The sequence below is a fragment of the Talpa occidentalis genome, unplaced genomic scaffold (genome assembly GCF_014898055.3).
Source record: "Talpa occidentalis isolate TD23 unplaced genomic scaffold, MPIMG_talOcc4v2.1 talOcc4.14, whole genome shotgun sequence".
NCBI classification, from domain to species: Eukaryota; Metazoa; Chordata; class Mammalia; order Eulipotyphla; family Talpidae; genus Talpa; species Talpa occidentalis.
Genome location: NW_023601433.1, coordinates 64,547,670 through 64,572,386, shown reverse-complemented (window position 1 = coordinate 64,572,386; position 24,717 = coordinate 64,547,670). Strand labels below are relative to the sequence as shown.

At 36.1% G+C, this 24,717-nt stretch overlaps 1 protein-coding gene and 1 pseudogene across 1 annotated transcript in view; one reads left to right on the top strand and one right to left on the bottom strand.

Annotated features, from left to right (window-relative positions):
* Positions 1-24,717, top strand: part of ST8SIA6 (ST8 alpha-N-acetyl-neuraminide alpha-2,8-sialyltransferase 6) — a 125,169-nt gene that overhangs the window by 79,865 nt on the left and 20,587 nt on the right. The window contains exon 5 of the mRNA XM_037509840.2: positions 9,853-9,939. Within this exon, the coding sequence (XP_037365737.1) occupies positions 9,853-9,939 (87 nt within the window). The remainder of the gene's footprint in view (positions 1-9,852; positions 9,940-24,717) is intronic.
* LOC119245429 (U2 spliceosomal RNA) lies at positions 24,054-24,174 on the bottom strand (annotated as a pseudogene).

Genomic DNA, 24,717 nt, shown 5'->3' with positions numbered 1-24,717 from the left:
AGAATTCTTTATTTTCTATTTAAAACTGTGAGCTTCAAAGAACTTATTTTGGGTTCTGTCCCTGGTGCCTGTTACAGAGCTCAGCACATAGTAGTTGCTCAGTAAATATTTGTTGAATAAACAAATGAATCGATTAATATATTTCATAGGTCTTCAAAGCATTTTCTTTTTTTTTTAAAGATTTATTTATTTATTTATACAAGCACTGGGTACAGTCAGAAGTGCGGGAGGGTGAGAGAATTCGCCAGAGCCAGAGTGGGGAACAGAACAGGCAGACTGACGAAATACACTGCTGAGGAGAGCAGCAGGCGTGGCAGGAGAGGTCTGTGCGCCATCTGGGACCCTCCTCCGGTGGCCTGAGAGCAGCCGGGGATCGAACCGGTACTACAGAGGCTGCGGGCAGCTTCGCAACCCAGCGCTCAACCGCTGCACCACCGGGGAGGCCCTCAAAGCATTTTCTGTACCATGTCTAATACATAGGTATTAAAATTATCCATAAATCCATAAACTTTAGCTCCTTTTTGAAACCAATTTTTAATTTTTCTGATTCTTTTGCTTTAAATCTTCAGTTTTCTGTTTTTGCCTCTTTTTACCTTTATCCTTTTCCCCTGAATCTTTCTATGGGTTTCTCAGCCCAGTCCTATTCATGAGGTTATCTTCAGATAAAGTATTTTACTGTCCTAAAATGCTGCATAGCCATCTTATCACACCAGTTTGCCCATCTTTTAGTATAGTGGAAGATTATTTATAATCTTTTTTGCTTATAATTTTAGAGAAGTGGTGATTATATAGGTATCCAAGTTGTCCATCTTAGTCTGCATTGCTTCAGACGTATGAACTGATTTTTATAAGAGCAGATACTTCAGAGGAACTGATGCAGGAAATAAACTCATTTCATCCTTCCTGGGTTTTTCTGCTTCTGTTGCTGTGCCTTTTTCTTTCTGTGTGCCTGTTCCATTGTCCGAGGTGATTCCAGAATCCCAAGAGTATATATGCTTATTTTTTGTTCAGTTTCCACCAATTGGTCAGGATAGGTGAATTGCTCCCAAAATGCAGTGTCATAGCACAAAATTTTATTCTCTCGATCATGTTCCATATGGATATTCCTTCTTGATCTGGTAACTCTCCTCTATGTATTGACCTCCATCCAGCATATAATACAGCCATTGTTAACAGGTGATCCCAGCCCTGCTGTTGAAAGAGAAGATGCAATGAGAAAGCACACCCAGCTTGGAGGGGACACACATCATTTCCATCTACATTCTACAGGCTGGAACTGGACCATCCAGATGTTTGGGATCATGGGACCAATTTTAGGCAATAGAATAGAAGTGGAATTGGTATGCAGTTGGTGGAGGGGAATGTAGTATCTGAGTGGGAAACTGCTTGCAATAACAGCTGTATGCTCTGGAAAGGAAGCACCACCAGATATGTCCACCATATGTTTTTTGCCACAGATAATATATTAAAGAACTCTGCCATTTTGATCATTCCATTGACTGTAGGCTTCTAAGGTGGATCGAAAACCAACAGCAATCTTTTACATCTTTTGAATGCTTGAACAGTTTTAATAATATCTCCAGTAAAAGGAGAGATTTAGAGATTACGGGAACAGAGTATAAGCCACTGTTCTATAACTTCCTACACAATCACTAAGCCATGAAAAATTCACTTGCATTCAAATAGCTTTTTATTTTTTTGAAAGATCCAAATGCTCAGAATTAAGATTTGGAACATTGCCTTGCATAGGCTAGGGTAGCTTGAATCATACACTGGTGATTGTATGTGTTTGATGAGTTATTTTATGCAGTAGCATTTAAAATTACTGAGAACAATAGAATTTTCAGAAAGATATCTTCCTAATGGGGCAGCATAACGATGCCTGTTAGAAGGAGTTGTTTTGCAGGGTGAAAGGCAAAGTGTATTGAAAACTGGTCCTACATGTTCTTCACTATTTATTATCTTGGAGAGAACAACATGACCTTGAAAAGAAGAGGCGTAAATTATGGCAGATCAAATTTCAAAAAACGCAAATGTGAGCATAGCACTTGACAGCCTGCTAACAAAGCAAGTATTTTAAGTTTCAAGTTGTCTATCAAGAAAAACAATTCTTGGTCATATACAAGATTTCCCTGGTATAGAATTATATCTGACTTGTTTCCTGTCAGCCTTAAATCTATGGTGCTTTCATTGCTTTTTAAAAATGACACCCACACTTTAGTCTTTCTGTTCACCTCTGCTCCTTTAACTTCCCTCTTACTGCCCTTCTAAATCTAGCACTACTTCCAGTCCTTGGTATAGAGGTATAGGTCAGAAAAAGAATGAACACAACACAACCATTCATACCAATACAGTATTCTCTTAATATCTAGGAAATTTCTCTCTTAATATCTAGGAAACCAATTTAAGAACTTGAAGGGATAGACTCTTTAATTCTTCTAAACCTGATACTTTTTCTCTTTCCATGAAAATTATATGACTTTAGTTTTTCTAAAATCTGATTCCTTCAGTTTAAAGATAAAAAGGTATGCTTTTTTCAAAATGAGAAACAAATTAATGGGAGGGTAGGAAATAAAGGGTGTGTGTGTGTGTGTGTGTGTGTGTGTTGTTGCTATTGGAAGATAATTAGCATAATCCTAATTTGATTTCCTTAATTAATACTTAGTAGTAGTTACTTAGTTTCATTTTATACCATGATGAAGACTGAAATGGTGTTATTTTAAGTGTTTTTCAGTGGAAAAAAACTGAATTTTCCCTCAGAGAAAACTGAAATGCTGACTTTCTAGTTATACTAAGATGTTAATCATGTATTCACAACAGATGACATCCTCATACTTCCTCAAATAGCTAGTTATTTGAAAGAAACCTTTACTAGGAAGACCATGATTTTAAAATATCACACTTATTTAAGGTTATTGAGAAATAACTGGAATTATTTGCAATTTTACAAGTGGTACAGAGAAAAAAGCAAATGTGTTGCTTTTGTTCAGTGTTCTCAAATATGACAGATAATACAAAGGGGACAGTTTATTTACTACTTGTGGCAGCCACACATCCAAAATGGCACCCAGTGATCCTCTCCTTTTCATAGTCACAAGCTTTTCCTCCCCAACATTATGTATTTCCTCCCCCCAGTGTTTGTGTAACTGGTGTAATGTAACAGAAATAGCAGTATGTGCTTTCAAAGTCAGGTCAAAAAGAGTTGTGTGTTCATTTTACTGTCTCTTAGAATGCTTGTTCTGGGGGAAGCCAGCTACTTTGTCATGAGGACATGTAATGATCCACATGATAAGGAATTGAGGTCTCTTGCCAGTAAGTAGCACCAGTTTGTCAAACATGTTAGTGAGCCACCTTGGAAGTAGATGCTTTAGATCAACCAACATCTGGATTTTGCAACCTAATGAGAGCTTCTGGATCATAACAGCCTGACTCTGGTATTCATGATTTTTTTTTTTTACCTACAGTAACTGTTCAAATAACAATTGTTAATTATTGATTTAAGTCACTAAGTTTTGAGTTAATTCATCACATAGTCATAGATAATAAAGTGACTACTTAATTTATAGGCATTTACATTATATTTTATCAAAAAGATAATTTCTATTATCACTACTGATAGCAATAACAACTACTATTTTTATGTACCTACCATATGCAAAATAATTTAAATGTATCTAAGTCCATGTGATTGTTCTTCAGAAAACATTTTATTATTCTAATTCTGCAAGTGAGAAAAATGAATTGAGAGGGTTGAAATGGCTCACAGAATATCAGACAGTTACAAATGGCACAGCCAGGATTTGCTCAAAATTCTGACTGTTCTCTTTTCACTATTCCATGGTACCACTCCTAATGAAAATAAAGTTTCATGTCACAAGTATAAGAAGAGAAAGGCATTTGACTTTATAATGTGAAACTACTCAAAAGCAATCCGTCTCCAAAACACTATACACTTTTCTATTTTTGTTACTGTTTTACTTAAGTTTCTGTAATATAAATATACTTAAATAGCATTATTGTGTATACTTAGATAGCAATTACTCTGATTGCATCTTGGTGATCAATGTGGCTTCTCTTGGTAAGATTATGACTGATGACTAATTGTTAACACTTCACATATTAATAACTAAGATATTAATAGCTCAAAATTAATATTTATAAACTTCGTTACTGATATGTTCTAATCATTAAATTTTACAGAAACACACACCTTCTATGTGCCCAGCCCTATGACAGGCACAGAGATATTTATCCTCCCATTTGGAGTTGCATATCATACTCATTGGGAAAAATTTTCCAAAGAATGTATGCTTGAGAACTCTTGCATGAGGGACATGACTATAATGAAATTATTGCTGCTTTCTAATAACTCCATAGATTGGGAGAGTTAAGTGCATATACTGTGTTGGTTTCTCCTTATTCTTTGCAGATTCTCCTCAGGCCTCACTTCTTTTTTCTTTGTCTTCAAGAATATCACTTTGTCACATGGATTTAAATATCATCTATATGTGGCTTATTTCCAAATTTATATCGCCCACCTAAAACTACTCCCAAATTTGAATGCACCTTTGCCCAGTCAACACTTCCTGGGTGTCTATAAAGATCTCAGTCCTAACATGTCTCACATGATCTCCTGGACTTTCTCCTAAACTTTGTACTTTAGTGCTCTTCTCCTATCATTTAAAAATAAGTTGTTTCTATTTATTTCAATCAAACAAATAGGAAAGAATCACTGCTTACCAGCCACAATGCTTGTATCCTCATATCAAAGAAAGAGTCAGATATTTCCTCTAATTCTTGGGTAAGGATGATCACTCCTTTCATAGTAAGTTGAAGGTCATTCAAAGATTTATGTATAATAAGTAATAACTTATCAAAAATAAATAAAAATTAAAAATAATTTGGTTTTCCAGTGCTCAGTACAAATGCTCAGCATTATTCTGATTCCTCTTTTTATCTGTCCCATATTCTATTACTAATTCTTGCTGGTTTCCTTCAAATCACATTCAGAAGATGATTAAATTTTTTACTAACTCCCCCACTTTCACCCTTAGACGGTTGGAACAAAGCTGTATTGGGCTAAGGAAATGACTACAGATAGTAATAATTATAACAATGTGTCTTGGTACTTAAAATATCAATATATATAATATTGTATAAAAATACCTCAAAAAAGGGGAAGGTAATAGAGCTATAGAAGAGTAATAACATTTCTTTTTGTCAGTATAGTTAAGCAACTATAAACTAGAAGATGATTTTGATAATATGTATATGATAAATCTTAGAGAAAGCACTAAAAATATGTAGTTAAAAATTACTAAAGGGGCCTCCCAGTGGCGCAGAGGTTGAGCACTGGGCTGCGAAGCTGCCTGCAGCCTCTGCAGCGCTGGTTCGATCCCTGGCCCCTGGTGAGGGTCCCACATGGCGCGCAGACTTCTCCTGCCGCCCGCTGCTCCCCTCAGCAGTGTACTTAGTCACTCTGCCTGTTCCGCTCTCCACTCTGACTCTGGTGAATTCTCTCACCCGCCCATGCTTCCGACTGTACCCAGTGCTTGTATAAATAAATAAATAAATCTTTAAAAAAAAAATTACTGAAGATCTTAAAATGCTACCTTAGAAAAATATAAGCAAAAGAAAGCTGTAAAGGAGGAATAAAGACACAAGATTACGTGAGACATAAGTACAAAAAACAAAGTGACAGTTGGTAAATCTATTAATAATAATATATATAGTTATATCATGCAATCAAAAATCAGATTATTTGACTGGATTGAAAAACATAACCCAACTATATGATGTCCACAGAAGACACACTTCAAATTCAAAAATACAAATAAGTTGAAAGTTAAAGAATGTGCAAATCTATAGTATGCATACATCAACTATAAGGAGACTTGAGTGCCTATACTGATATAAAACAACATAGAATTAAAACAAAAAAGTGATTATGAATAAAGGACATTTTATGGTGATAAAAAGGTCAATTCGGAATGAAAATATGACAATTATAAACATAGATGCTCCTCATAAGAGAGCACCAAAGTTAATAAAGCAAAAAACTGACCAAAATAAGGGAGAAATAAACAATTCGACAATAATTGGAGATTTCAATACCCTGCTTTCTATAGTGCATAGAACAATTAGACTGAAGATCAACAAGGAGATAGATTTGAACAATGATATAAACCAAGTAGACCTACTGAACACCTATAGAATGCACCATGCAACAATAGAATATGTGTTCTTCTCAAATGCATACAAAATATTCTCCAGAATAAATCACATGCTAGACCATGAAACAAACCTCAATAAATTTAAAAGGATAGAGACACTACACAATATATTACCTGACTAGTTGTCATTAAGTTAGAAATCAATATTCAGAAAAAAATTGGGAATCTCAAAATTTGTAGAAATTAAACAACATACTTCTAACTAGGCAGTGGGTCCAAGAAACAATAAAAAGGTTCTTCATCTCAAAATGAGATGAAGAAAGATGAAACACAACATACCAAAAGTAACAGAATTCAGGAAATGATAGCTGAAGTGTACAAGATTTCTTTTTGAGTTTATGAAAATATCTTTAAATTGACTGTGTTGATAGTTGAAGATATCTGTGACTGTCATAAAATACATTAACTTGTACACTTTAAATGGGTCATCTGTATGATATACAAATTATACCTCGGTAAAACTTGAAACATTAATGTACAAATCACATGGGGATGTTATTTTAATGCCGATTCTGATTCTGTAGGTATGGAAGAGGGGCTGAAATTCTGAATTTTTACCAGTAATATACTATATGATACAAGTGTTGCTACTCTGAGATCCATACTTTAAATAACAAGACTTATATTTTCAGTTTCTTGTTATCTTTATTTTTTCATTTGTTGCTACCTTCATGAGCAACTCATGGTAGTTTCCAGCCACTATCCATCTTGTTCCTCCAATATACCATGCCTGCTTCTACCACTATCTATAGTGCTCTTCTGCTTCCCACAGCCTATATGCATATAGATTTCTTAATCAGCTCCTTTGATTCTCTATGCAACCATTACCTCCAAGTTAGAGCTTCTCTGAACACCCTATCTAAACTGCAGCAGTATTTCACATACTTCTTCCTTTTTCCATTTTGTTTTTAGTCGTAGTACTAAGAACAGAGCACTTCAATATGCTATTAATTTACTTTTTATTTGGTGCATTAGTTTGCTAGGACTTCTACATCAAACTAATACAGATGGGGTGGCTTACGTAACCGATATTTATTTTCTCACAGTTTTGGAGTCTAGAAGTCCAAGATCAAGATACCAGCAAGTTTGGTTTCTCCTACGGAAATATCTGTGTTTTTGCATTGGTGTTTTCTCTATGCACACCATTCTCTGGGGCGGGGGGGTCTCTCTGTATATATAAATTTCCTTTTTCTGTTAGGAACACCAGACACATTGGATAGGGCCACTTTCATCACCTTGTTTTAATTTAATCCCCCCTTTAAGGGCCCTCTTTCCAAATGTAGTCCATCCTGAGGTATTGGATATGACGGCTTCAACATGGATTTGAAGAAACACAATTCAGCCCATGATGAATAGACTTTGTTTTATTGTCCATTGTCCCCTGCTACAATATAAATTTCACAAGACCATAGATTTTTTTTTAAAGAAATCTGTATGATTCACTGTTGTGTTATTGGCCCCTAGATTAGCACATAGCAGATGCCCAGTGCTTATTGAATAAATACATGAAAACAAAGGATAAATGTTGTAAAGATATATAATAACTATAGGATGGTGCAAACGACAGAGAAGGGAGAGACCAACCCCACTTATGTGAGTCAAATAAATTTGAAAGGCAAAGAGTTCATATATACCAGGGATCTCTCCGTGCTAGTTCTATCACTACTGTAACTCACTATACCCATATAACATTGTTCTACAGGAGATGGAGAGACTCTAAATGTATTGATTCTCTTAGGTTTCTCATAGGTTTTATTCTTGAAATACATAGGACCCCATTTCTAAAAATTTATAGTATAAGATCACTAAGTAGTTGTTTTAATCTCTAGATATCCTTTTTATGTCTGGAGATTTCTTTATATAAACTTGAATAGTGGATTATCATTTTTTCATCTCCAGAAATCTTGTATTATGTTGCAAGAAGAAAAGCAGTTTCATTTTTTTTGTCTTCATTTATCCTGTCCTTGTGATATTTTTCATGTTGCAGATATTTGAGGAGAAGATACTTAAAATTACATTTTTCATTTTGAGATGAGGTACTACTTGATTTTGACATTATATCAAACTGGTCCAATGAAATGACTACAGTTATTCCAAAATAATTCTGATAAATGGCATGAATAGGTTTCCATTTGTGCTACATATTACTTTTTAAAAATTTATTTTTTAAAAGATTTATTTATTTATGCATACAAGAGCTGGGGTACAGGGGTGAGAGGTTTCACCAGAGACAGAGTGGGGAACAGAACAGGCAGATTGACCGAAGTACACTGCTGAGGGAAGTAGTGGGTGAGTCAGGAGAGGTCTGCTGTGCCATGTGGGTTGCTCCCTGGCCTGCCGGGGGATCGAACTCATGCTGCAGAGGCTGCAGGAGGCTTCATAGGTTGCATCCTAACCCATTGCACCACCAGGGAGGCCCTGTCCCAAAAATATTTAATGATAAAATTAACTATAAATTATAGTCATTATAAATCCCTATTTATATCTTAATTGAGATCAAAATTGTCACAGTGTGTGGTTTTATCTCCAAAGAGAAGTTCCTAAAAATATTTTGAATTTTAATATATTATTTAGTATCATTTGGTATGTTATTTATAATTTGTACCCCATTTTGAGTATTATTAATAATGATTTAAATGGACATTATTCTTTTGATAATAACTTGCTACATTATTTTGTATGATTTATTGTTTGTCTTAGAACCAGAAAATGTTTCTGATGAGATTAATTTTCAGTTTCATTATGAAAATAGATGAGATGCAGCATGATATATTAGAAAGGGAGCCACACTATGAATCAAAAGACATGAGCTTAATTCTTTGTTCATCAACTTACAATACAATATTGAGCGAGTTGTTTATCTTCTCAGAACTCTTACTTTTGTCATTCATACAAAAGGGGTTAATATCATGGGAATAATTGTCTCTCAAATTATGGGGCCTTGTATATATTTTTTAACCTGAAAACCAACTATAAATGTAAATTTATGGAAAGTATGATGTGATTTAGAGCATTTTACTTTACTTTACAAAGGCAACTTTTATAGAGACACTCTTATCCCACTATGTAAGCCCACAAGTGTAGCATACATGTGATTTTTCCTGGTCAGATGGGCTGGTCATGTCAGCCATCCCCGCACTTCACAAATTGTGATGGTATTGTGCCATCTTCTCCATTTATTTACAAACTAATTCTATCTAAACAAAGACAGTGACCCTTGAATGGCAGATGGATGCCAAGTATCAAGAGCACTGGCGTGGTAGAAGGGATTAATAAAACTGTAATTAAACTGTACTACAACCTATGAGAGGAAGGGGCAGCTGAATAACCCCTGCCAGTTCTGTCCATGTCGCCCACAAGTGGCATGATTTTATCTTTTTTGATCGCTGAGTAGTATTTCATAGTGTATATGCACCACATCTTCTTAATCCACTTATCTATTCTGGGGTATTTAGGTTGTTTCCATATTTGGACATTGTAAATAATTTACACCACCTTATTTCAGAAAAAGTTTAGAAGGCTAAAATGAATTGTTTATGAGTGTTCTTTAAAAGACTTATGTTTGTTTAGTAATGTGTGAGATCTTTATTTTCTAATTTCATTGACATTTGACTTTTAGGTATTCAGAGAATGACTATCTTCAGATTATCACAAATATACAGAACTGTCCATGGAAGCGACAATCAGAAGAATATGAGAATTTTAGGTAAAAAACTTCTTCATAAATACTATGAGATAAAAATGTTTTGTACATTTGCTTTGTAGGGAAAATAAGCAGCATGTTGTTACAAAGGAAAATAGAAAGAACCAACTGACAATCAGGGTCATTTAATTCTAGGGCTGTCTCAGGAGGCACATGGCACTCCATCTCCAGATTTTACATAGAAATTTGTATGTGTAAGCACACTACTTGGAATTAATGTAAAAATCCCAAGTTCAAAACAGAGTTTTTGTTATACATTTTAATTGCATTTTAGAAAATATTGCTATTTCTTTGTACCATTTGTATTTGACATTTATTTATTTGTTTTATAAATAAAATGTAGTAATAATCAGGGCATTAGAAAAACAGATGCGGAAAAAATCACCCACAATCTTATTACTTTAGGATAAAAACTGTGTTCCTTTCTGCATATTCACTTCCAGTTTTTCTCAGTAGATTTTTAACACAAGCAACATTCAGGAGTGTGAGTTGTTTCAGGTAATCACCTGGGGAGAAGCCATCAACCTGTTAAGACCAGGTTATCAGTTGATGATTATAGAGCTGTCTTCTCTGCTAGGATAACTTGGAACCCAGCCAGACAGAAATCAATTGTGTTAAAACAACATGCTGTGGGGGTACATGAATACTTGCACCCCTGCTTAACTATTTCATTTCCAGGATAGTTTATGCTACACAGTCTGCCACAGACTGAATGTGTCCACTCAAAAATCTTAAACTGAAAACCTAATCCCTAAAGTAGAGGGTATCTGGAGGTGGGGTCTGACCTTACAATACAGACCCTAGGGACATCACACTGCTTCCACCATCTGAGAACACAGCAAAATGGCTCTTTAAAAATCAGGAGCCAAATCTGCTGGTACCTTAATCTTGGATTTCTCAGCCTCCAGAACTGTGAAAATAACTCTGTTGTTTATAAGCCACCCAGACTATGATTTTCTGATATAGCAGTCTGACCAGACTAAGACCCAGTCCTACTTAAGAGTAGTTTTGGGAGATCCTAGTGATAGAGACACCATATATAAAGGTGCATGGGAAATTGTAACCTAAGTGATCACAGGGTCAATAAGTGTAAAAGAATCTGATGTTGAGAAGCCCTTCTACACTTGCAGATAGGCAAAAAAGGATGGAGATATTGAGATATTGAGCTACTGAAAATCAATCCAAGATAATTAGCTAAAAAGACTAGATAGTGACACCAATAATCAAAGTAGGGATTAAAGAGTTCCTACTGTTATAGGACAGGGAGAGGGGCAGCCCAAAAACCCTGCAAACCTGCCTATTCTAAATGGGTTCTGCCATCCGCCGCATCAACACAAAACATAGGAGACTTTAATGGGAAGGAACTTTAATAAAACTAGGAGACAATACAGGTAAGGCAAAGAGTCTAGTTTCTAAATGAAGCACCCAAAGTTACCCATCCCCTCGTGGGTAAAAGTCCATCCAAATGGGATTGGCCCAGAGCAAGGCCCCAAAGCCTGCTACAAGTCTAAAGCATCTTCCAGTGGGGACCCACAGCAAAGGGTCACAAACAACCGGACAAGCCCGGAAGGAAAAGAGCAAAATCAACATCAAGATAAAAGCTGCCATGGTCACCTCCCCACGGGTCTCACCCACATCTGTGTCACCCAGTCCACGACCAAAAGACAAGCGCAGTTTCTTTACGTGTCTCTAGGCTCCATGCGCCTCCTCCAGGTCTCCTGGCTCCATCCTGCTTCCTTCCTTCCTTAGTCTCTTCTTCTGCTTCTCCTCTTCCTGCTCCGCTCCACCCTTCCTTGGGTGGGGCAGGGAAGCTGGAACCTCCCCCTTTCCTGGGGACCACCCTGTTACACTACCTGTGACAGTAAAGATGATTTAGACCATGCCTCATGGGCATAATACAAATAGAACAAACTATACTAAATACCTGTTTGAGGGCATTGGCAATATACCAAGGCAGGGAGAATTTATAGGACCAAGATCCAGGAGGAAAGCTAAGGTACAGGAGCCCTGCACTTGGAGCTGCTTTTTCTCACAGGGGACTTTCGGAATGTAAATGCAGAAGCATGGCTAAAAGGCAGGAAGCTAAGCGCTTCTAGCAATCAAATTGCTAGAAAAGACCAGTTCTCTAAAAAACTGAAGCCCAAATTTGAGTCATTCCCATCCTCAATTGGATTTAGACCTGCCCTTAGCCAAGATGCCCGCCGATAAAAACAAAAGTCAATCCTCTCTGGAATAAGGTAATCTCATTTTGAGTCTTAAATGATGTAATTTTCACATACAATGTCTAACTCAATTAAAAAAAAGAATTGTCTTTAAAGGTTTTTCCTTTCTCTTTCCCTCTTTAAAAAAAAAAAATCAGGAGTCTTTTTAAATCCAAAGCTGCATGAGAGTCACTGCTGCAAATTATGATGAATAGAAGCTGTATAGATGGATGGAAAGCAGACAGAATAGCCATTTTTCCCTAGTACCACACTGGTATAAAAAGTGCATCAGTAATCATGATGATCACCCGATGGCCTATCTGTCACTTCAGGGCCAATCCAGTAAACATCTGGGACAATAACACTTGCTGTTTGTTGTCGTTTGAGACAATATTCTTGGTGACATTTATTGATTTACTTGACCATTGTAATGTTCTTTTTATGACATATAAACTAAATTATATAAACCCTTAATAGACATACAATTGAATCATAATAAATGATCCATATTTGTAAGTTTTTCTTAATATAGCTGCTCACATGTGGGGAGTTTCTGGATTATTTATAATGCTGGTATTATAGAAAGTTCCCCTATTATTAAAGATGTCATGTAGCTAATAGTTTCCATTTTATTTATGTACAGCATTTTATACCAAATTGAGGAAAAGTGAAATGTGAGCTTTAAAAAGGTGGTAATATTCTTTGACCAGAATATAAAAGTTACATTAAATTTAGAATTACATGAGCAAGTAAATATATTCTAAATCCAGCTGCAATATGATAGTTGAAGCTTCCCAAAATTGACACCTAGGAATTAGTTAAAAATTATAAGACTTCTCTGGCCATGTGACCTTAACATAAGAGAACTTTTCAGTTATTTTGAACAAATATGCCGCTTGGTAGCAAAGGAGATAAATTTGATTTATCAATAAATGTTCATTTATGGTGTATTACATCAAAACACAGTAGACTCCTTTCAAAAAAACACTGAATATTTAGTATTTAGTGTCAAATGTGTGATTTTTGCAGCTACTACACTATATCAATGCATGATCATTGTAGGATATAATTTCTTGGAATATTTTGTGGGAAGAGCAAGGATTTGAGCTGTAACTCAGGATGATTAGAAAGGGAGGGAGAGACAAATACAGGCATGTCAGACCAGGAATAAACATGAGTATGTTTCAGCACCAATTTGATAGGAGCGGTGAACTTGTACAGAGGGTACTTGGGATAAAGGTGATAACTTTATCACAGTGTGGACCTGTAGATGTACCAGGCTTTGATCATCTCCAGGTTTTCTGTCAAAACCAGGATCCCAATAGAGATCTTCCTAGCAAGGGAATTACATGATGAATGTATTATTTTATGAACATATTCAGTCAGTCAAATGTTACAATGACCTCAAATGAATTGAGGTTTTTTTTATATAAAGATTTATTTATTCATGCACGCAAGAGCTGGGATACAGGCCAGAGATGTGGGGGTTGGGGGGTGGTGAGAGGATCCACCAGAGACAGAGAGGGGAACAGAACAGGCAGACTGACTGAAATACACTGCTGAGGGGAGCAACGGGTGAGACAGGAGAGGTCTGCTTCACCATGTGGGTAGCTCTCTGGCTGGGGATTGAACTCATACTGCAGAGGCTGCGGATTGCTTCATAGTGCAGTACTTAACCCCTTGTGCCACCAGGGAGGCCCGAATTGAGCTCTTAAGTAGAGTAGACTAAAGGAAATAGTGCATTTAGGATCTGATTGTAGGCAGGTGACTGTAGAATGATGAAGATTTAAAACCTCAAAGGTAACTATCAAAATATAAGGGAAGAGACACTCGACTGTGAGCTCCTGAGGGGCATGGCAGATTTTATTTATCTTTGTATCTCCAGGCCCAGTATGTGGCGACTAAATAGCTATAGCAGACATGACTGAGGATTGGTAGGAATTAGTTCCTTGTTGATTCCTAGTTTTCAATTGAAGAAGAAAAACAAAGCACCAAAAACAAATGAGAAATTTTGTGTCTGATTGATTGGAATCATAGTAATTCTACTGACAAATACAAACATTTCAAAGGGAAGTTGCTTTCAAGATGGTAAGTCTATATTGGACAGGCTGTGTCTGAGCTGACATTGGGACATCCAAATGCAGAAGATGTTTCCTTGGTCTAAGATAAATATCAGTGTTAAGATAAAATGGACCCTCCCCCCATTAAGGTAAGTACAGTTTAAATCTAGCTTCTGTAAAAATGATGGCCCTTTATGGGTGCCTTGATGGTGGGTGTGTCGTGGTGACATGCATCTGAAGAGGTGTGATCTTATACCTTTGAGTCATACAGTTTTGTAACCAGTGTTACCTCAATAAAATGAAAAATAGGAAGAAATATGGCCCTCTGAAATTCTGTCTTCTCAGAAATCTTCCCTCACTACTACTTAACAGTATTTGCTCTCTTTATATAATTCTTAACCTTTTATTCATCTAGCACCTAATTGTGAATCTGACACCTTTTAGCTTGAGCTTTGCATCCCTAATTTCTCCTCAGCCTTTATCTGGAAACGTCTGAGGTCCACTTCAGTGGTTCCATGAAGTTAGTGATATTACGTATAAAATTTGTACATGTTTCTGGGAAAAAGATCCCTAACTTTTCTCAGATTCTCAGGGAGTTTAGGATCCCAGAGAGGATGAAAATATTTCTAAGAACTCTTTGGACCTGAGGCTCTGTTTGCTTTGGGATTTGATTAACTTCCCTGAGAGCATAGTTATCATCTGAGAGTTTTCCCTCCCAGACATCCTAATTGGTGTTTCTGTGAGATTCTAGTTGAACCTAAAAAGAGATTTAAATTAAAGTTGAGCATGTCCTACCTCCTGCTTTTTCTCGGCCTCTAATTTCATTACATATAGCTAGGAATATAGCTAAGTGTGCTGTCCACCTTCTGTTTTTAAAATCATTAATTAATTCTCTTGGTTTTAAAATCATTAATTGATTCTCTTATTAAAATGTTTCCCCTAAGCACAAGGCAATCCACATACAATAATCTGTGGAAAATCTATCAGAAAATGAGCTGAAGAAATTATGGTTCTTTACATCCTCTCTCATTTTTAGAAACTGAGATGCATTATCATCTGCTTAAACAGTACTGTTAAACGTACTGCTTAAACATCTGCTTAAACGTACTGCTTAAACATCTGCTTAAACGTACTGCTCAGATATTTGAGAAAAACACCAAGATGCTGAAACTTAAACACGATATGAAACATCCTCTTCCCTTTCCCCACTTGCTGTATTGCACCCTTGAAAGCTCCTTTGTGACGCTCCAGACTTCTTGGAAGCAGGTTTGATCCCAGTAGAAGATCTTAGAACATCAATAATTAGTCTTAAGTTCCCTAGTTAGCTTTCATGTAATAACTGTCTTAGCTTTCCTCTGTCAGTTAACTTAAAAGAACTGTATTAAATTGTGTAATCAATTACTGAAAACTAATGGATATACAAACAACAGTTCTTAATTTTCATTTAAGTTTCAATTTCTCTCAGAAACACTCATACTATGATTTTGTTTAGTTACCTTTGTACTCTCTAATACCATCGATTTCTTTGTATGGCCTCCTGTTTCATTGATGTGAACTTGAATCCAGAATAATTGGATATTATCAATCACATATTTGCTGAAAACTTGGGGGCAGAAAACAATCCTATTATACAAATGCACACTTCAAGGTTCTCACAAAGGAGAGTGTGAAATGGATTTTGTTTTACATGTAAAACGTATTTTGTACCTGATTACTTTGATACAGATAACTATTACTGATAACAATTTTATTAAATCTTAAATTATCCCCTCAGGTTTTATGAGATTAAAATTCTTTGCACAGAATTTGTGTTGGATATGTAAGAACAAACTCCAATGCTATATTAGCACATTAATTGATCTTTCTAAAAAATGGGTTGTATAAAACAGCCAGTGTGTTGATTTCATTTTTATTTTAGTGCCTTAGAAAAAAATACAATGTTAAACTAAATAAACTTATGTAGCATACCACATTTGGTAGGTTTTGACTACATGACATTTACATAATTAACCCAGTGCTGTTTAATGTTTTACATTTGTGAAAGAATATATAAATTCTGGAAATAAAACATGTGGTTAAATTAATCAATGTTTTTAGAGAAAGTATAGAATGGAGCAATGAAACTTGCTTTAACTAACAAAGTTTTCAGTTGTCTCCTGAAATATTTCTTCAAAAACAGATATGGTTGATTTTGGATAGCATTTCATGAGGTTATACTTTCCTTCATTCAGTCAACACTTACTGAACATGGTTATGTCCCAGACATTTGTTTTGTTGTACAGATTTCTTGGAGAGAAGCAAAAATCATCTTATTTGGGGCTTCTTTTGATTATGCCAAACCATGTTTATTTTTCTGAGCTCCTGATCCCTTCCTCCTCACACTCTTTAAATGTTTACGCTTTATGATTCACATGGGGTTGACATGATGATGACTCAAAGCGATACATATTTTTTTTTAATTTAAGAAGATGTGTATACTTTATGATAGGTGTTTTGGGTCAGTTGTCAGAGTGAAAAAGCTTCTTTTCCTTGTTTCCTCTGCATCGAGACCATTTTTCATTGTTAATATCCTGTCATATCATCTTCCATTTGTCATGCCACATAGCATGCCTGTGCATTTAGAGAAGTAACAAAACCCTCACCATGCCATTACTCTTGCTGTATTTAATAATAGGAACTGGCTCTTATACATTTAAGGACTAGTGCCACTCTTAGTTTTCAGAATATAAACTTTGCCATAAAAATGCATCCAACCACATGGAATTTGCTGATCTTTTATATTTTATTTCAAAACTTATCTCCCAAGCTGTCCTCAGTATTAACAATGTTGTTTTATGCTATCTTATAAGTCTATTTCTGGACTGCCATGCCCTTCAACTCTGCTCCTTATTACATTTCAATGTCTTCATTGGTTCATTCCATTGTTGAAACACAAGTACGATGTCCTTGTATACAGCTCTTCAGTGTTTCTGTGTCTTCTCTTCTGAATTTACATTTCAGTTAATTTCCTGCTTTTTGGTTTGGTAATCATATTCTTTTATAACTTATTTTACCCCCATTTAGTTCTTATATTCTACTCAAACATATGAGCTCATCTTTCATAAAATTAAAAATATTGGTGCCCACATTAGCTAATAATGGGAAAATTCAGTTATCCAAATTGCTGACTGAATTTGGACTTTTTTCTTTCTTCTTAGACTGAAATTTTTGTTAATCCTGTATTGAATATGGGATCATATAACCTTGCTGAACTTTTCTTTGACTGCCAGGTTATGAAACAGAGCTTTATGTGTGGGATGCATAGATAGATGAACCTTCAGCAAAATTGCAAAGTATGTGAAGTTTTCATTTATTTATTTTTTAATTTCATGTGTATTTCAACATCCACTCAGTTTCAGGTGCCTTATATCAGGCTCTTGTCCCCCCTCCCTTTTTTCATTTTCTACAAATTGTCCCACCTCCTTCTTCATTTATCTCTTGCTTCTCAATGCAATGCCTCAATGACCCAGTGGCTACGAACCATGTCAAGTTTCCACGTTCCAAATTTTCTCTCTCATTCTTCCTCAAGTCTCTATTTTCTCTATGCCAGACCTCCATTGACATGCAATGTACAAGTTCATGTTAAGATGTGAATGATTAATGGATTGGATCTAGAAGGAAAGGAAGCAAATGAATTCATAATGAGGGCTCAATTCATGCCACATGCAGTGAGCTGCTCATTTGATCACATTTAACCTGCACAGCAATTTGTGAATTTTGTGATACAATTTTGTTAATAAGTGAATTGAAAACTAATAAATAGTCTGCCTGCCTCATAGGCAGTTTTTCTTGGATTTCCCACTGTCATGTCAGATTCAACATGGAAAACACTCCATGGTTTAATTCATTGTCCCTTGGCTTGGTCAAAATCTTACCTGCAGGAGAATGGGGGGATTGCAATTGTATGGGGAATATAAAAATAAATTTATTAATTAAAAATAAATAAATAAATAAAAATAAATAAATAAAAATTTTAAAAAAGACAAAAAAAAAAAAATCTTACCTGCAGGGCCTCCCCTCGTGGCACAGCGGTTGAGCACTGGGCTGCAAGGCTGCTCGCAGCCTCTGCAGCACTGGTTCGTTCCCCGGCCACCGTGAGGGTCCACAAAAAAAAAAAAAAAAAATCTTACCTGCAGTGAATTGTGCAGGTCAAAAATCCAAATGACATTGATTAGAGCTTCCCCTAATCTCCCAGATCCAATCAGCCCAACTGCATCATTCTATTTCATTTATATCTTTGCAATCTATTTTTCTTTACCTCTCCTGATAGTATTATGTAGGATGGATTGCATTATAGTTTCCTTTGCCATTTTCCCTACTGTGTAGTTTTTTTTTTTTTAAACGCAATTTTTTAATTTTATTTTATTATTTTTTTTAAAGATTTATTCATTTATTTATACAAGCACTGGGTACAGTCAGAAGTGCGGGAAGGTGAGGGAATTCACCAGAGCCAGAGCAGGGAGCAGAACAGGCAGACTGATGAAATAAATACACTGCTGAGGGGAGCAGCGGGCGGCAGGAGAGGTCTGCCATACCATGTGGGACTCTCGCCCGGCGGCTGGGGATCGAACCGGCGCTGCAGAGGCTGTGGGCAGCTTCGCAACCCAGCGCTCAACCACTGCACCACTGGGGAGGCCCCCTACTGTGTAGTTTTCATCCAGTGCAGTCTTTCCCTGCAACTACATCACTCCACCATACACGATCATTTATGTGAACTGCTCCCAACTACTCACCACCACCAAAATCACTCACAGGAATGATAACAAAGCCCTTTGTGGTCTGGCCTGCTTATCTCTTCAAGTTTCTTTCTTACTGCTATTCCTACTGTGCTCTTATGTCGATCACTTGTTATTTTCTCTTTTAAATTTTAGCCATATTAGTGAGTATGAAGTGGTATCTCATTGTGCTTTGGATTTGCATTTTATTAATGATTACAAATGTTGAGTATCTTTCATGGGCTTTTTGTATATTTTCTTTGGAGCACTTCATTCCTCTTTTTTTTACTGTCAAATAAAAAAAGATATGCCATATTTTGTTTATCATTCATTAATAATAAACACTTGATTTGTTTCCAGTTTTTGGTTATTATGAATATTATTACTATGGACACTTAGGGGTTTTTTGGTGAATATATTTTATAATTTCTCTTGTATAAACCTAGCAGTGGAATTGATGGGTTACATGGTAATTTTAGGTTTAACATTTTGAGAAATAGCCCATCAATGGGCTATTTGTATATTTTCTTTGGAGAAATATCTTTTCCAATCTTTTACCTTTTTTAAAGATTTATTTATTTATGCATACAAGAGCTGAGGTGTAGGCCAGAGTTGCAGGGGGTGAGAGGATTCACCAGAGACAGAGTGGGGAGCAGAACAGGCAGATTGACTGAAATACACTGCTGAGGGGAGCAGCAGGCAAGAAAGGAGAGGTCTACTGAGCCATGTGAGTCAGCTCCCTGGCCAGGGATCAATCTCATGCTGCAGTGGCAGCAGAATGCTTCATAGTGGTGAGACTCAACCCCTTGCGCCACCAGGGAGACCCCCTTTTGCTTATTTTAAATTAGACTCATTTTATAGTTAAATTGTAAAAGTTCTTTTAGATTTTAGATGTAAGTTTCTTATCTGATATTCAGTTTGAAAATAGTATCTCCAATATCATTTCCACTTTTTTGACAGTATCTTTTGAAGACCAAAACTTGTACATTTTAATCACAAATGTACTTATTTTTCTTTTGCCCTTGTGCTGTTGATATTATATTTAAGAAGCCATTCCCTGGCCCAGGGTCATGAAAATGACCTTGAAGTATTATCCTTTGAAGTATTACCCCTTGAAATATTATCCTTGAAGAATTTATGTTTAGATCTATGAATTAATTTCAATTATTTTTTTTTGTATATGGTATGAGGTAGGGACCTAGCTTCATATCCAGTTGTCCCAACTAGATATTATTTTTTTGAGGGAAATAAAATAATAATCTTTTCTTTCTTGAATTATCTTGGCAGCCTTGTCAAAAGTCAATTTATAAAAAGCGTAAGGGTTTATTTCTGGACTCTTAGTTTTATTTCATTGATTTGTCTATTCTTTTGCCAGCATATCACACAGTGTTGATTACTGTACCCTTGCATTGACTTTTGAAATTGAAAAGTGTGAGCACTATTCTGTATCATACATTTTCAGTTAGCCTTGAAAGGATATAGTTTTCTAAAAGTGAAAGTGCAAGTGCCTCCATTCTTTTTGTCCCTTTAGATACAGTAGTCAATTTTGAACAGTTCCTCTTTTCCATTCACTTCTTATTCCTCCATTCATTGCACCCCTTACATATTCATATTTATTGACAATTTGGCTTTGTAATCAGGTTTCTCTATTCCTGTCCCTCTTTCAGGGATCACATTAGTTGTTTCATTCATGTATTTTAATAGCATGTGCAAATCTAGCCAGTATGTTTTGGTCATTATTTAGATATACTGCTTTACTGTCCAATCATTGCTTGTTTGTCTCTGACATCATCCAGTGGAGTAGTTTTGTTACTATGTAAATATAAAGATGAAATCTCAATGGGAAACTGAAGGAAAATATAGGGATTAAGAGGTTGGAAGAAGCAGCATAAGGATGGAAAGGTCTCATAACAGCCACATCCAAGGCATACAGCAAATAAAACATTTAAGGATTTAAGGATTTAAGGGTGCAGTCTTAGCTCTGTGAGTGCCTGACCAGTGATTCTGAAGAAATCTTTAGTTCCCTGTTTTCTCTTCTGTACAGTAAGGAGCATTTCTGAGATCACAACCAGCTTCAAGTTTGGTAATTATCTTCCTCCTCCTCCCTCAGAGGAGCCCCTTAGGATGTGGCAGGGTGTGTATCTCATTGAATATTAAGAGGAATGTAGTGTTCCCAAGCTGACCATACATAGCAAAGCAAATTTTTGTGAGTATTTTTACATATGTACATGTAACTACTACATGCTATGTTTTTTTGATGTTTCTCTCTTATCTTAGTGTAATGAGATACAGCCCTCTCCCAAACCTTTAATATACATGATGACAGGTGACTTATATGCAAAGTTAGAGGACTAACGATAAAATATGGTTTATGGCATAAAAAGATAGATCTCTGTTAAGACTTAGAGGAGGTCTAGATCCCTGAAAAATGGAGATGTAAAGGAAGGTTTCATGAAGGAGGGAAAGGAGGCTCGTGGAGTCTTCAAGAAGGACTGTAGAAGAACAGGAAGAATTCATACAGGAGGAGAGAAAGGTTTGGGTGTTGACAAGTGTCTGCAGAGCCATTACAAAGTCTCAGAAGGAGGACTAGTGAACCATTTGCGGGGGACTGATGTCATACTCTGTAGGAGTTTAGATTGTCTTATAAGTGATGTGAAGTAATTCACGGTTAAATATAGGCATCATATTTATAATGCTAAACAACAACTCTACTTAGTTCCTGGAGGTGATTTCACTATATTTGTTTTACCCATTTAATACCATAAAGAGGTAGAGGTATGGAGAGTTTGGTGGAATTTTCTAAGGTGTCACCATTAGTGAATGTGGAAACTAGGCATCTAATCTCAAGACAGTTTCCATTGCCCACTGTCATACATATAAAAAAAAATTTAGGGTGATTAATCTGGTAATTGCAAGCAAAATGAGTAACAGAAGGGCTTTTACTGCAGTAAGCCAGGTGTGACATAATGAAGGCTCAGACTAAGGAGCCCAACAGAGCATTCTGGAAGAGAGACACTGGGCTGAAGTGGGACAGGGTATGCTCAACAGTTCCAGAGAAAAGGAAAAGTGGCAAGATGATGGATAACGTTAGGCTTCTGCATTATAATTTGATAATGTTTTTTAGTTTTCTAAAGCCATGAGTCTGATTCTGTATCCAACAGGATTTATTAAGGACAATCACTGGTGTCTGACTTCCCAATTCTAAATGTTTGGAACCTAAACATTTAGACCTAAACATTTTGCAACAGAGCCAGAAATTTGAAAATAAAATTTCTTTGGGTGATTAGGGTCATGAATGAACCCTGAACCAGGGATTCCTATTCTTTCTTCCATCTTCACTCTCAGTGTGATGCCAACCGAACGGCCACACAAATTACTAACAGATTCCCTCTGGGTTACTGGAATTTTCCCAGTGTTCTGGGAGCTAACTCAATCTTGTGGATGACTCTACTTTAACTTAGGCACAAACATGTTGCTAACTAGAAGCTGGTGTCTATTTTAAACTCTTAATTCTTTTCATCTTTTGGGGCTGAAACAAAATGTTTTCATGCCTCAGAATTCATAGATCAGTATTCTTAATAACAAACTATTCCTTTAGCTTGCAACATGGATTCCTTGTAAACCTACTCATTCTAAAAATCAGTCTTTTAACATACTATCTTGATTTTATTTTTCAATTCATTTCATACACACTCAAAGATGCTTTCTCCTCTACTATCCAGCCATATTCTGGAAAGAGTTGTCCATATACTATCTTCCACCTACATCTTTAACACTGATCTTGTCATCAGCAACAGCACACATGCCAGATCCAAAAGACATTTTCAATTTGCATTTTGTTCAATGTCTTACCTTTACCAGTATTTTGAAATTATAGATGATTCTTATACTTGATTTCTTTGTTTTCTATTTGTTCTTTCAGCTCCTTCCTCCTCATCTACATATCAGTCCGTCCTCAAGTTTTGTTTGTATTTCAGAAACCTCTTTCTCTAGAACAAGGAAATGTCTGCTGACATATTGCACACAATCAATCAGGACTGACTATTATTGGGTGCAATTTGTTTGCTTCCCCATTATCTCTCCATTGGACTATTACCATCACCTTCACCTGGTTATCATGTACCATGCTGGTGTCTTCATCTTTTCTCTACACAATAACTGGACTGATTTTTTAAAAATGGAAATTGGACTACCATTTATGGTCACGATTCCCTTCTATCACTCTCACCCTTACTCATATCTTTTGGGCATCTATTGTTCTTTTTATTACATTGAAAACAAAAGCTCAAGGCCTGACCACTCTCTACTTCTCTGGCCTCACTGCACAACACACCTCTCCTTGGTTCTTTTTTCTATCTTGGTCTTTTACATCATTATATGTACTGTGCTTACTTTAGCCACAGATCTTGGACAACACTATCCTTTCTCTATCCTTTGCTACTCCTAGTTAATGTTTTTAATCCTTCATATCACAAATCAGACATCCCTTCTTCAAGGAATACCTTCCCTGAATGACCTGCTGCTGTACTTCAATGAGATTCTCCTTCATAACTGATCACAACTATGCATTTCCACTTTGTGCTTGTGATTAATTTATAGACCAACTTAATCTGTGATCCATACACTTTATAGAGTATGAAACAATGACAGAGACATGCTTTCATCCAAAGGAATCCAGAATCTTTTTAAATAGTTTTACAGGTAGGTCCAGACTCAGAGTTTGAATAAGGATTTGGAAAGAATAGTCAGTTTTCTGGGTTCAGGATCAGAGACTATCTCAGGTTGACTTCAAGCATCTTATTTTTGACATTTTTTTGTTTATTTTCCATTGTCTTTTATTTTAAGTCTGTCTCCTCCAAGTGTGGCTGAGTTCCCACTAGAACATCTTAAAGGAAGTGTTTTGCTTTTGACAGGAGGCATTTGTAAAAGGTGAAAAATTTATGTGAGCTGAAAAGAAAATAGAGTATACCAGAAGGCATTTGGTAGTTGGTTATTTGTGGATTTAGCATTATTATTATTAGACTAAACCACTTCTCCTAGCCAGCCTCTTTTATCATAAAAAGGACATAATATCATTGAGTTTTTAATGAATATTCCCCTATGTGAAATGCTCAAAAAGAATCTGTTATATGATACTATCTCAATACATGATCACTATTATTATTATTAAACTGGTAAGAACAGATGCTATGCTTGATCTTAGACAAAAGGCTGAGAAGCAATAATAAATTATTATTATCAGTTTAACATTTTCCTAGCATACAATTAATATTTTTTCTAAAAGTAGTTGGCATCTGTAATAAAGATAGCAAGGCCATGAGTAACAATAAAACTATAATAGTTTTCATCCCAAGCCTCTGCCTAGAGAAACACGTGAACATTGATAAGCCCCAGTTTTGCCTTTGTGGTGTATTTCATATGGATTATGCCACATTTTTGAAAAGGACCAATCAGGGAGGTGACCCACATGGCACAGCAGACCTCTCCTGTCTTGCCCGCTACTCCCCTCAGCAGTGTATTTCAGTAGATCTTCCTATTCTGCTCCCCACTCTGTTTCTGGTAAATCCTCTCACTCCCTACACCTCTGGCCTGTACCCCAGTTCTTGTATGCATAAATAAATAAATCTTTAAAAAATAAATAAAATTTTCAAAAAAAAGAAAAGGGCTACGCTTCCTATTCAGTTTGTTCTGTTTGAACATTCTTCGATCTTTTCACCATGGAGAATAGGTCACAGAGAGCAGAAACCATTAATCGTTAACATTATA